This window comes from Rutilus rutilus (assembly GCF_951802725.1).
Source record: "Rutilus rutilus genome assembly, chromosome: 23".
NCBI classification, from domain to species: Eukaryota; Metazoa; Chordata; class Actinopteri; order Cypriniformes; family Leuciscidae; genus Rutilus; species Rutilus rutilus.
In genome coordinates this window covers 27,834,193-27,847,780 of record NC_140233.1, presented here as the reverse complement: position 1 = coordinate 27,847,780, position 13,588 = coordinate 27,834,193, and the positions used below count along the sequence as shown (strand labels likewise).

The following is a 13,588-nucleotide window of genomic DNA, read 5'->3' as shown; positions in this document are numbered from 1 at the left end:
AGCGTTGAGAGCGACCGAGAGCGTCAAAAGGTTGGGCAGTTCTCAACTTTATGCAAATATCAAGCGAAAAACGCGGTCGGCAGCCAATTGCTGTGAGGTTCGGGATGTGACGTCTGTCTTGAGAGTTTAAGAATATGCAAATTGTGCCGGCGTTTATGCGGCTTTAGTGCGTAAATCATTTTGTTTACAAATTAGAGGCTTTGCAGTTGTTATATATATGTTAAATATTTCATTCTGGATGTGTTCATTGTGATTATACTGGCCGGGTTTATAAAAGTTTGTAAAATTGACAGGATATTTTTGCTTGGGGCATTTGGAAACAAAGCTTGTCTATTTCCAAATGTAATGGCGTGCATCTATGATGATTATATTGGCCGTGTGTTGTAAAAAACATAGATTAAAAACACTCGCAACAGACACACCCCAAAGCGGAGACGTTACAGCGTTGCCAGCGGCACTGAGCGGACTTTTGCCGCTGTAGTGGACACGCACCGTCAGACAGAGATTCGGAGACGAAGACGGCGGTTCGCTCTTTCACTCACTAACTCTTTGAATCTGTTTTCAATGTTAGTATTCTGTAAAAATGACAAGTTTGAGTTTCCTCCTGAAGTGTATGTCGTGCATTGATACTGTGATGAGTTGGTTATGGAATTTTTGCCGTGTGAAGCTGAATTAAAGAGCCGCGTTTATAATCGCGCGAAACAGGTTTTGTAAACAATGGTGCTAGCGGCCGCATAAGAGATGTGTATTGTGGCTGAATGTGTGAATCTGGGTGCTGGTGTCCTCACACTCTGGTAATGCTTTATTTCGGGTGTTTAAGGTATCCTGACAGGCTATAAATGATTGTTAATGTTAAGAGAAGAGGGGTATGTTGTTTAAAACTTAAAGGGGAGTTATTCCAAAAGTTATACAGAAGCAGTTAGGTGACTGGTCTGTGTTTAAAAATGTAGGCTATAATAAGTTGAACAGTTTTCAGTGTAATCACTGAAACATGATTACACTAGGGAAATGTTTTATTGTTTTGCACAATTGAAATTTGTAATAAAGAGACAGAGATTCGGAGATGAAGATGGCGGTTCGCTCTTTCCCTCACTAACTCTTTGATTCTGTTTTCCAGGGCTTCCATCTAGGAGAGCTGAGAGTGGTGAACCCCAATCAAAAATCATTTGTTACTCCAGTTACACAAGTTGAAACTCGTAACAATAACTTAAGTGATAAAGTAAATCCAAAGAAAAACAAAACAAACAATTACTGGATGCAATTACTGGATGCAATTCACAGTTATAATTCAGTCTAGATGTAAAGACTTAATTAAAATTGCATTATATTTTGTGAGGCAGAATCAGATAGATGCAGATTTGACTGTGTGTGAAGATCAGATGATGTGGCTGATTTAGCAGTAGCTGTGTGTAAATTCATCATCCCCCAACCACAGGTGAGGAGGTTTTACAATTGTGATGCACATTTGGTCCTGTTGTTGTAACAGAGCCAGCCTGAGAATGTGAGTATGAGGTGTGATCTGCCTCAAAATCTCTCAACACCAATGTTTCAGTTAAGGAGCATGAGGAAAGTGCAAAGTTCAGAGTTACTGAATCCTGTTGTGAGGAAAGCATGTTCATGGTTAATGCAATTGTGATTGACATTGTGGCCACATGGCGATTCTTTGCTCCTGTAAATGGTTTTACTGCAGCTATATGGGAAATAGCAGAGTTTTCCACTAAGGAGACAAACAAATTCACCATAGTCACACATGCAACTTGAAATTGTTATGCAATTCCAGTACAATTATTCAGTTTACACAAGATACATGGCCTAGATTCTTAGCATCTACAACCTTTAACCTAAGTGTTTCATACAACACTTACAGTAAAGCAATCATGTGTTTTAAAGAATAAACTTATGTGCACATGTAGCAGCACAAACAACTATAAAGTGTGTTCTATGAGCACAATGTGTTATGCACAATTACAAATTTGAAAATACAAACAGGATCATTGCAATTTGGATGTTTAACTATTAAACGTGTTGCTATAGTGCTGCTAACCCACTAGCAAGTGAAGTTAAAAGCTGAAGGCCTTGCATGAACAATATCGTTAACTCGCTAAGAGTGTTACCTGTACTTGCAGATCGCTGACGTTTGCTCTTAGAAAGTGGTTTTATATTTTTCTGAATATAAGGAGGAGGTCTGCCCCTTCCCAGAGACCAGCATTTTTCCTCTGTATGGCCTATTGTCTGACAGGAACTGCAAAACCTGCTTTCTTCACCATAGGGATGTTTGCTACGTTCTCCTGGAGTTTGAGGGTTTTCGCATCTCTCTAATGCGTGTACACTGTGCGTTCTGGTACATGACTCTGCACTATTACGGTGTTGCATCACCTTAAGAACTGAAACAGACACACTTTCTTGGACAGTTGCACATGCATTTTCTGAACTAAATGTTTCAGATTCACTAGAGTAAGTCACTCCTCTAAGAAGTGGACATGCTTTTTAGTCCCAACGCTGTTAAGCATTTTGGGGGACATGGACTTTTTAGTATTCAGCTTAGCCTTGAGATCTGCAGTGGTCACTTTGTGATATCGTTGCCTTGTCCTGTATGTAAAAAATGGCAGTTGTGGCCTCGTGTCCCTTCAGCGGCCTTGATTCAGTGTGGCCTAGTGGCCTTTGTCTCTGTGTGGCCTATTCAGGCGGCTGCATATATGAAGAAAAAAAAACACCTAACCCCAAAAAAATTCTAACAAAAGGTTTCTCAGCTGTGTTTTGTAGTAGTAGGTGTCCTTAATAACATACTAAAAGTTGACCAAAGTTTGACCTCTAGAAAGGTGTAATTTTCAAGATGGCGTCCAAAATAGGCAGGAAGCCCTTAAAATGTCCTAACTCCTTCATTATTTGACCTAGCCAAGTAATCTTGGTGCCTAACTCCATGTTTTCTGGGTCTATGAATCCATTGGACTTGTCTAAATTGCACTGACATGATTACATACTTATGGAATACATAATTTTGTGAGATTACTGTAAGGTTTTATCTTTGTTTGGGGTGAACCAGAGATGTAAACGTTTTAGCCAATGTCATGTAACTCCTACTCAGTACGTGTTTTTGGACACATACCGTTTTTTTGCTAAAACACAGACTTGACATTCAATGTAAAAGTTATTGCACCCAGAAGTAACTTAAATTGGAGTTGTATAACTTTGATCATAAACAACCCTGAATTAGCCCAAACAGAGACATGTGTGTGTACCCTCTAAAATGGTCAATGATTTCAATTTGAATAAGATATATATATATATATATTGGAATGCATATAATTATAAAGGTGGCAATATACTAAACCTCAGGTAAAATTCAGGTAAACTTTCAGACTTGAACCGCGGTTTCTTCAGCCGCTACTTCCTTGTCCCCAAGGATGGGGTCTGCGCCCCAATTTGGACCTGCGACGTCTGAATTTTTCCCTTTACAAAGGGAAGTTCAAGATGCTGACGTTGAAAACCATCCTGGTGCAGGTTCGAACAGGGCAACTGGTTCGTCACCGTGGACCTGAAGGATGCCTATTACCACATCCAGGTCATTCCACGGCACAGGAAGTTCCTCCGGTTCACCTTTGGGGGAAAGACGTATCAGTATAGTGAACACACACTCCAGAAGAGAGAGAAACAACACTTCAACACACACTGATATTAGAAGATCCTCAGCTCTTCTCAACACTCACTCATTCAGATTTGACTAAATGCTTTCTGATATAACACTGTTTAAAGAAATATATTTGATGAGCTGTGACCTCTGAGGTGACCTTTGACCTCTTTGATCATGGATGATGTTGTGGAGTTTCTCATAATGATGCTTCTTTTCTTCATATGCAGATCAATCATCATGATTCACAGAAAAACCTGCAGCTTCAAATAAATGAATCAATAATTCTGAACATTTCAGATGCACATTGTTTAATATATAATGACCTGATTATGAGTCCTGATGAACTTCATGCATGTGGAAAATGTGGGAAAAATAGATATCATGAAAATATTTCCCAGATACCAACATGTCAACATTGATTCCAAAGACCATAATAAAGACCTTTTTTTTTATTATGACTCTAAATATAGTAAAACTGATTTATTTAGTTCTTGATTTCTCATTGTTAACATGCTTGTAAAGGTGTAGCACAGAACTGAACTCAGAGAAACTGCTGCGTATGACATATGTTTAAAATGATCTACATCCATGATTCTCCAGACAAAACCGAGTGTCTTATCAGCCTGACAAACATAAACAAAAATATTTCACAATTAATAGATATGTGCAATTAATCACTAAATGGTTCAATAACATTATTCTGAAAGTAAAATCTTCTATGTAGAGTTTATGAGTTAGTTATCAGCACAAGCTGTTGTAAATCCTGCCCACTTCTTTGCATTGTCAGCACATGCTTCAGTGCTCTGAGAGTGTTTATAGTGCTGTGAGTTTAACACTTCATGACTGAGAGCAGAACACAATCTTCATCATCACACAAGACTAAACTACAGCAATGAACACAATCAACATCTTCATCTGGACCATTGCACTGTATATCAGGTATACAATAAGACACTGACATGCTTATAACTACATTAATAAAGTTGATTAATATTTTATAAATATTGAACATCTATTTCTATTTCTATTGTTTTTATATTGTCTTTATGCATTTATCTTCCAGGCTCCAGTGGACAGATCACAGTAACTCAAACTCCTGTAGTTCATACAGTTTCATCAGGAGAGAATGTTGTGATGAGATGCACCGCCAGCACTCCTTTAACAGGCTGTAGTCCTCGACCCTGTCTGTCCTGGTACTCACAGAAACCTGGAGAAGCTCCTAAACTCCTCATATATTATGCAACAACCCGTAATACTGGAACTCCATCTAGATTCAGTGGCAGTGGATATGGCAGTGATTTTACTCTGACCATCAGTGGAGTCCAGACTGAAGATACAGGAGATTATTACTGTCAGAGTTATCACAGTGGTGGAGTGTACACACAGTGATAAAGAGTCGTACAAAAACCTCTGTCAGTCAGACGTCACAGTGACTGCACTGATACAGCTGAGAGAAACTGCAGCTGCTGATGGAGGATCACAAACTACACAATATCAAACCTTTCACAGACTTTATTCTTTTATTATGATGTAAGTAAACAACACAATCTTATATCCCTTACTAACTGGACACAAATGTGGAGAAAATGTGAGTGGAGCTTGTTCCTGCACAGTAAATTGTGCAGTGTTAAATTAACTCTATAAGAGTTAAATTTAACACTTGGTCCGAGTGTATTTGGTCCCACTCAGAATTGGTGATAAATTGACTTTAGACATGGTGTTCAATTTTCAGAGTAAAATTAACTCTATTTTGAGTAAAAATTCAACACTGCTCTACACTGAATAGTGTTACCACAGTTTAACACTGGGGGAAATTAACTCTTTTTGGTGTTAATATTTCACTAATGTAGAGTTTATTTAAATTTTTTATAGTGAAAAATTCTCACTCAAAAGTAAAATTCTTAAAACCCATTTGTGGTGCAACCGGTTAAAAAGTGTCAGTATTTCTCTTTGTGGTGCAAGTACAGTAAAACAGTTACTCTTCTACAATGTCAAATTAACTCTTAAAACAAGTTTTCAAAACAAAGAAAACAACTTTAACAATGTCACATTTAAAACATTTATTAAAACATTTATTAAAACAACATTCAGGCTCAGGAAACACTCATACATGAAAAAAATACATCACATCTGCATTAAATGGCAATACAGCACTACATGCAGTGCAGAATCTGTTGTACCATATTTCATCTGAAGATCAAATGGTTTGAAAGAACACAGCTCATTAACATTCACTACCTTAAAAACTCTGTCTGGATGCAGTCTGACTGTAAATGCATGGTAATGGTCATCAAAACATATAGTTTCCATCAGTGTTCCACACAACAGCACATTTTCGTCTTTCACAGCAATAGGCCTGACTATGAATCTCAGAAACCATTTCCTCCATAGATGAAACAAAACCATTTATAGCAGATTGACTTAATCCAGCAACTTTTAGTTGTGCAATAGCAGACGCACACATATTGAAAGTCCTCTTATTTGACGTTAACAATTCAGATGTTGTGGCCACCTCTCCGGCACAGCCAATCTGATCAAATATTTCAGCACTACTTTGTCCATCTGCCTTGGCAGTCTCATGGCTATCAGTGGTGTGAAAATTCTGCCCACTGTCACTTTGCTCAACATGTTTTGAATGCAGATGTTTCCTAAAACCTGAAAAAGTACCAAACACAGAACCACAACCTGCTTCTATGCATTTAAGGCGAAGATTCTTTCCATGAACAAAACCATAAACTAATCTGAAGTGCCTAAGAAGCATTTTAGAATCATTTAAATCAACTTGACAAACAAAACACTTCATGGGGGCAGAAAAACGTAAGGGACCTAACTAAGCAGCCTTGCTCTGACCTCAGCAACACGAGGACTCTCTTTCACTTTGCCAACATCTATGTTGTACACAGTGGTCTGAATGAAAGTGTACATGTTGTGTAGCATAATGTTGTAAGAGGTACCAAAAACAAAGTGTGCCTTAAACAGTTCGTCAAAGGCACCAAGAGAAGAGGGTGACTTGCATGGAATGGCATGCTGATCGAGAATGATGAAGTACTGGTGAACTGATTTCTTCTGAGGTCCCACAGCCAGGAGATAGGGCTGAGCACTAGCAGTGATGTTTCGAAGATGCTCCTCAATGTTTGTTCCACTCTGAGAACACCAAGCAAATTGAAGAACCATCACTGATGTGTTAAAAGAAAACTATGATTGAAAAAATAACAAAAACAACAACAAAAAAACAACAACAAACCTTCTTGAAGACAACAAGATGTTTCTCTGTTTGAGAAGCAGACACCTTTCCTGGTCTCTTCCGGCCTTGGGCAGAAGGTGGGATCAGATGCAACAGCAGTAGTATAGAAGAGAGGTCAGTGTCCCAAACTGTTTAGACAATATTAATTATGTTAGCAAAACTTCATTAATAATGAAAACTGATACAAAAGAATAAATATTAAAAAAATGTATAGGGACTAAATACATCACCCTATTGTTCCTTAAAATACACTGCATGTCCAAAAAAAAAAAAAGTCGCTGTTTGGATTTAAATAGGCAAATGCTTAAAGAGTTTATGATTGGATCGTCATTGCAGAGATTATTATGTTTCATGTTATATGTTTGGGAACAGTTCTTTTAATCCTAATTGATGGAGTGTGAAGCTTTTCATTTCTTAAACGACTATGTAGGAAGACACATCATGTTCATATTCCAGGATTGACAATGTGAAGATTCATCAGGCTCAAACTGTGAAAGAATAGCCTCAAATTGTGCATTGTCAATACAAGATCTTGACCAAAAATGTCTGCACCTCTCAGAAAAGCTTCACACTCCATCAATTAGGATTAAAAGAACTGTTCCCAAACATAACATGATAGAAACATAATAATCACTGCAATGATGATCCAATCATATACTCTTTAAGCATTTGCCGATTTAAATCCAAACAGCGACTCTTTTTTTGGCGAGGCAGTGTGTTAAACGAATATTACTAAAATTAATTATTAAATTAATCTTAAACATCTTACCAAAATTAACACCCTCTTCGGAGTCATCAGAAGGAGATTCAGCTGCTAGCAGGAGTTCTCCAACATCACTGGTGGTTGGAAGCTTTTTGCACTGCTGAATCACTTTTTTCTTGAACGCAGTCGTCCACTTCTCCAGTAGCTTGCCTAACACTCCTTCTCCAAACATCAGAACAAAGTCTTGCTCAATCTAAGAAAGGGAATTATTATTAGACATAAACCCTGACTTTTTAGACAACAGCAATTTATTTTTAAAAATCCTTAAATATTTGATTATAAAGACTTTACTTACCAAGCCCTTAACGTCTTTGAAACGTGGAAAGACTGTCAATACATCACTTGACTGCATAGGGTCAAGAACCATGTTGCGGCGATAGTCAAATGTCAGTTTCATCTTCTTCTTGACTGCGTCCTCATCAGCAGAATGGTTCATGAATGCAATTGCTTCCTTGCATTCATCCTCACTCAAAACAGTCTCTGGAGTAAACTCCCGTCTTACAGTTGGTCCACCAGACATCACCTCAGCAGACAATCATTGTCCTGATGAATAAAGCATTTTAAGATCTTCAACACTGCATAAAGAATACTATATACAGTTCAAACTAAAAAAAAAATACAATAAAAAAATCATCTTTGTACAAATTGAAATGTCACAGTTAAGGCAACTCAGGAGCAACAAAACTGCACAACCGTGATAGATGGCACAATGAGCTATAAAAAAAAAGCAAAAAAGGTGATTTCTGAATTTCATTCTGTACCTTCAAATGATGCTCTTCATTCTTTAGCCAGGCCTCTCTGTATAGTTTTGATTCTCCATGCCAAGTACCCAGTACCACTCTCACCATCATAGTAATGCTCCTTAGAAAGACAAAAAAAGATTAAAAAAAAGTCTCAATTCAAGAGCAAAATACACCACTTGTGTGCGATCATCAGCATTTAAGACATGTCAACACAGAATTAAAATTCAAAAAAGGTGTGATACTTACGTATCCATTTTTGGACATGGGGTCACTGAGGTAAGGGAACAAGGACACAATTCCTCTGGCGTATTTTTCTTTAACCTGCCTTGGTGGTGATGTACTGTATAATAATAATAATAATTAAAGCTGCAAGCAGCATTTATCGGGGTTCAAGCAGTTAAGGCCTTTAAGGCATTTAAGCACAAAAGCATCAAAAGTTATTAAGATTTATTTAGCAAGCATGTAACCACTGACATAATAGATGGAAAAGACCATTTACAGCCAATACAGGCAATTTGCCATGGGATATATATGGTTTTAAAGCTTTTTAACAGTTATAGCGCCACCTATGGTCCGATCTCCATAAAATTGTTTACTGTGACCTCAAATTGAACCCATACACATGTGTACTGAGTTTGGTGAAGATATCTCATTTACTTCTTGAGTTATAGCCATTTGAGTAAAATAGGCTCCTCCCACAACGATTTGCCACATTCTAGAATTATTTAATATGATTCTAGCATGATTTACTATCATATACCATGTTCCAGAATGATTTATTAGGATTCTAGCATGATTTACCTTGATACACCTCATTTCAGTATTATTTACTATGATTTACAATGTTTCTAGCATGATTAACCACATTACTAGCAATTATGTGAAGTGTCAGTGCAAATGAGGTGATGAACACTGACAAAATATTATTGTGTTATAATAGTTAGTTATATACGTGATTTTTAGTGTGTGTCCAAGTATGAATGCAAAAGCACATGTAAAAGCTCCAAAACTCTGGAATAGCCTTCCTGATACTGTTCGTTGCTCAGACTCGCTCTCCCAGTTTAAAACTAGATTAAAGTCGCATCTCTTCAGCCAGGCATTCATATAATATTTTTAATCTTACAGTTCAAATTACAATCCGGCCTCTAGTTAATAAACGCCAGAGGAGAACTGGCCCCCGACTGAGCCTGGGTTCTCCCAAGTTTTTTTTTTTCTCCATTGGGTCACCTGATGGAGTTTTAGGACACTATTAGGTCACTTGATGGAGTTTTTCGGTTCCTTGCCACTGTTGCCTTTGGCTTGCTCAGTTGGGGATATTCTGGGGATATTTAATTTGATTTTATCAATAAATTCCACTAGAAACAAACCTTGTTGTATTATTTTAATTTAATACTATGAAGCTGCTTTGATACAATCTGTATTGTGAAAAGCGCTATACAAATATACTTGACTTGACTTGACTTGACTTAAAATATTTCATTATTGAGTAGAATGGCCAGCAGAGGGCACTAGAAGACCACTTATTGGCTCACTTTCACTTTAAACCAGTTTTCTGCACTAAAGCAAACCAGTTTTTCCATGTTAACTCAATGCATGCTTACACACACACACACACACACACACACACACACACACACACACACACATACTGGTACGGGTGGTTTATAAGGACTTTTTCCCCTAAAAAGATCCATCCTGGTTTATGGGGACCCACCTTTCCCTTTGTCATAGAGATTAATAAGAAATATCAAACTGCTCCTTATGGCATGGGGTAAAAAGCTGACTGCTCAGAATTTAATTCTAATAAAACAGTCTGGTAATATGAAGACCTGACAAACTGAAGCACTGTAAGGACAGGGCAGGAGTGGGCGTTTCCTGATTTAATTATGATTTATGAGGACTACCCTGGTTTATCCGGACATCACTCACACATACACACACACACACACACACCTAACCCTTAATTATGAGGACTAACCTGGTATAACCTGGACTAACTTTACCCATGAGAGTGCCACATCACTTACGTTTGTTTCAATACCAGCATATAGAAAAACAAAACAGGAAATTATCAGCAATTGTTCAACCTGGCTTAAACTTTAAGAGAGATTTCAGAAAACTAACCTGAGTTTGTAATGTGAGATTTAGCAGGTGTGAAGTGAGTGAAGAGCAAAGAGAGAAGAGGGAAAGTGAAATACGGAAATATTTTAGCTTTAAAAATTAAGAAATTAAAAAACCAAAAGGAGAGTTTACTATTTAACCATCACTGACAAATGCATTCACCCACAAGTATTTTTCATAATTGATCCTTGAATGTCAGTCTTAATTTATTCATTAGATTTGAAGAAGTTTTGTCTAAAGATAGTTTTGAATAAAGCTAAATATTTCCAGTTGATTGGGTTTGGGTTTTGTTAATGTGAAAAGAGAAGATTGTTCAAGACTTATTACTTAAGACGTATTAGTATCTAAATGAACATTGCTGACCATTTGGGTTTAACTGGGCATCAGTAACCATATGAATCATGCATACACACACACAACCCTAACTAACCCTTGATTATGAGGACATTTTGGGTTTAACTGGACCTCTCACACACACACTCTCAAACACACACAACCCTAACTAACCCTTGATTATGAGGACATTTTGGGTTTAAAGGGTCATGAAACCCTAAACCAAATTTTATGAGATTTGAACAGAGGTATGTGTGTTGAACACTATTGAAGACAATGTTAGCATCTGTTAGATTTAATAGTAGGGGGAAATTGTTAAATTTTAGTTTTTTTACGCTATTTTCGTCTTCCGGGTTTAAAATCTTCATCATGTCCACGTATCGGTGTCTCATAATTATTCATGTACTGAGTTTTCTTATCCAATGAGAAGACACTGCTCTTAATTATTCATGACACGGAACTTTCCAAAGACAGACATGTCAAACTGTGATATCGCGTAGTAGATGAGAGAGGCAATAATGGGACACGCGTTTGTTTTCGTGGACCAAAAGTTCCAGTGCATCTTTCCCCGCGATGCTGCCCGGGCTAGACTCCGGCCATCAACCACGGACACATCTAAACTATGTGTGTGTGCAACCATTCAACTGGAGAAAGGTGGACTTCGACCTTGTACACCAATGCAGGTTTCGGTCTTGCGAGTGATGCGGTTCCGAGGACTTTTCCTATCGCTTCAGAGGTGTGTGTGTGTGTCTAAAATGTAACCCTGACCGTTTTACTTGCCTTTTGTTAAATAATCACTCGTTATTAAAATTCTGATATTTCGATAATACCTCAATTGTATGGAAAGTATGCTTAGTTTGTGCAAATTTCTATGACACTGTCCATCTTTATTATGTGGGTTTAGGGGGCGCGTAGATCTGTATGGAACGTTTTTTTTTTTTTAAGCGGAAAATTAATTATTTCAAATATACGCATTTATAGTGTGTAAACAAATATATATTTTATAAAGGCATAATTATACATATGCATGTTCATTTATATGTTTTAAATAGAATTATGATTACTGTAGTAGGTTATTATGTATATATTAGACTTTAACTTGGCCAGCTATAAAAAATCTAGCATTTCCTCACGTTTTACCATTGATTTTTAGTGACAGTCGATATGCATTGGCCACTTTGGGCTTTGACCACACCCACTCCCCTCCCTTCTTCTCACAGCCACCACGCCCCCAATTAAGTTGCAGTTTTCAAAAAGATTGTGAGCTAAACTTGAGCTGAAAGAGGGGGGTTTCATGACCCTTTAACTGGACCTCTCACACACACACTCTCAAACACACACAACCCTAACTAACCCTTGATTATGAGGACATTTTGGGTTTAACTGGACCTCTCACACACACACACTCTCAAACACACACAAACACCTGACTAACCCTTGATTATGAGGACATTTTGGGTTTAACTGGACCTCTCACACACACACTCTCAAACACACACAACCCTTACTAACCCTTGATTATGAGGACATTTTGGGTTTAACTGGACCTCTCAAACACACACAACCCTAACTAACCCTTGATTATGAGGACATTTTGGGTTTAACTGGACCTCTCACACACACACACTCTCAAACACACACAAACACCTGACTAACCCTTGATTATGAGGACATTTTGGGTTTAACTGGACCTCTCACACACACACAACCCTAACTAACCCTTGATTATGAGGACATTTTGGGTTTAACTGGACCTCTCACACACACACACTCTCAAACACACACAAACACCTGACTAACCCTTGATTATGAGGACATTTTTGGTTTAACTGGACCTCTCACACACACACAACCCTAACTAACCCTTGATTATGAGGACATTTTGGGTTTAACTGGACCTCTCAAACACACACTCTCAAACACACACAAACACCTGACTAACCCTTGATTATGAGGACATTTTGGGTTTAACTGGACCTCTCAAACACACACTCTCAAACACACACAACCCTTACTAACCCTTGATTATGAGGACATTTTGGGTTTAACTGGACCTCTCACACACACACACTCTCAAACACACACAACCCTAACTAACCCTTGATTATGAGGACATTTTGGGTTTAACTGGACCTCTCACACACACACTCTCAAACACACACAAACACCTGACTAACCCTTGATTATGAGGACATTTTGGGTTTAACTGGACCTCTCAAACACACACTCTCAAACACACACAACCCTTACTAACCCTTGATTATGAGGACATTTTGGGTTTAACTGGACCTCTCACACACACACTCTCAAACACACACAACCCTTACTAACCCTTGATTATGAGGACATTTTGGGTTTAACTGGACCTCTCACACACACACACTCTCAAACACACACAAACACCTGACTAACCCTTGATTATGAGGACATTTTTGGTTTAACTGGACCTCTCACACACACACAACCCTAACTAACCCTTGATTATGAGGACATTTTGGGTTTAACTGGACCTCTCAAACACACACTCTCAAACACACACAACCCTTACTAACCCTTGATTATGAGGACATTTTGGGTTTAACTGGACCTCTCAAACACACACTCTCAAACACACACAACCCTTACTAACCCTTGATTATGAGGACATTTTGGGTTTAACTGGACCTCTCAAACACACACAACCCTAACTAACCCTTGATTATGAGGACATTTTGGGTTTAACTGGACCTCTCACACACACACACTCTCAAACA

General features: G+C 38.0%; 2 protein-coding genes across 2 annotated transcripts in view; one reads left to right on the top strand and one right to left on the bottom strand.

Annotated features, from left to right (window-relative positions):
• LOC311283110 (uncharacterized protein) overlaps positions 1-13,588 on the top strand; it is a 790,474-nt gene that overhangs the window by 415,300 nt on the left and 361,586 nt on the right. The gene's annotated exons all lie outside the window — the stretch shown is intronic.
• Positions 7,778-13,588, bottom strand: part of LOC311282760 (uncharacterized protein) — a gene marked incomplete at its 5' end in the record, with an annotated part of 42,958 nt that continues 37,147 nt past the window's right edge. The window contains 2 exons of the mRNA XM_084396772.1: positions 7,778-8,499; positions 8,628-8,721. Coding sequence (XP_084252898.1) covers positions 8,416-8,499; positions 8,628-8,721 — 178 coding nt within the window. The 3' untranslated portion in view covers positions 7,778-8,415. The remainder of the gene's footprint in view (positions 8,500-8,627; positions 8,722-13,588) is intronic.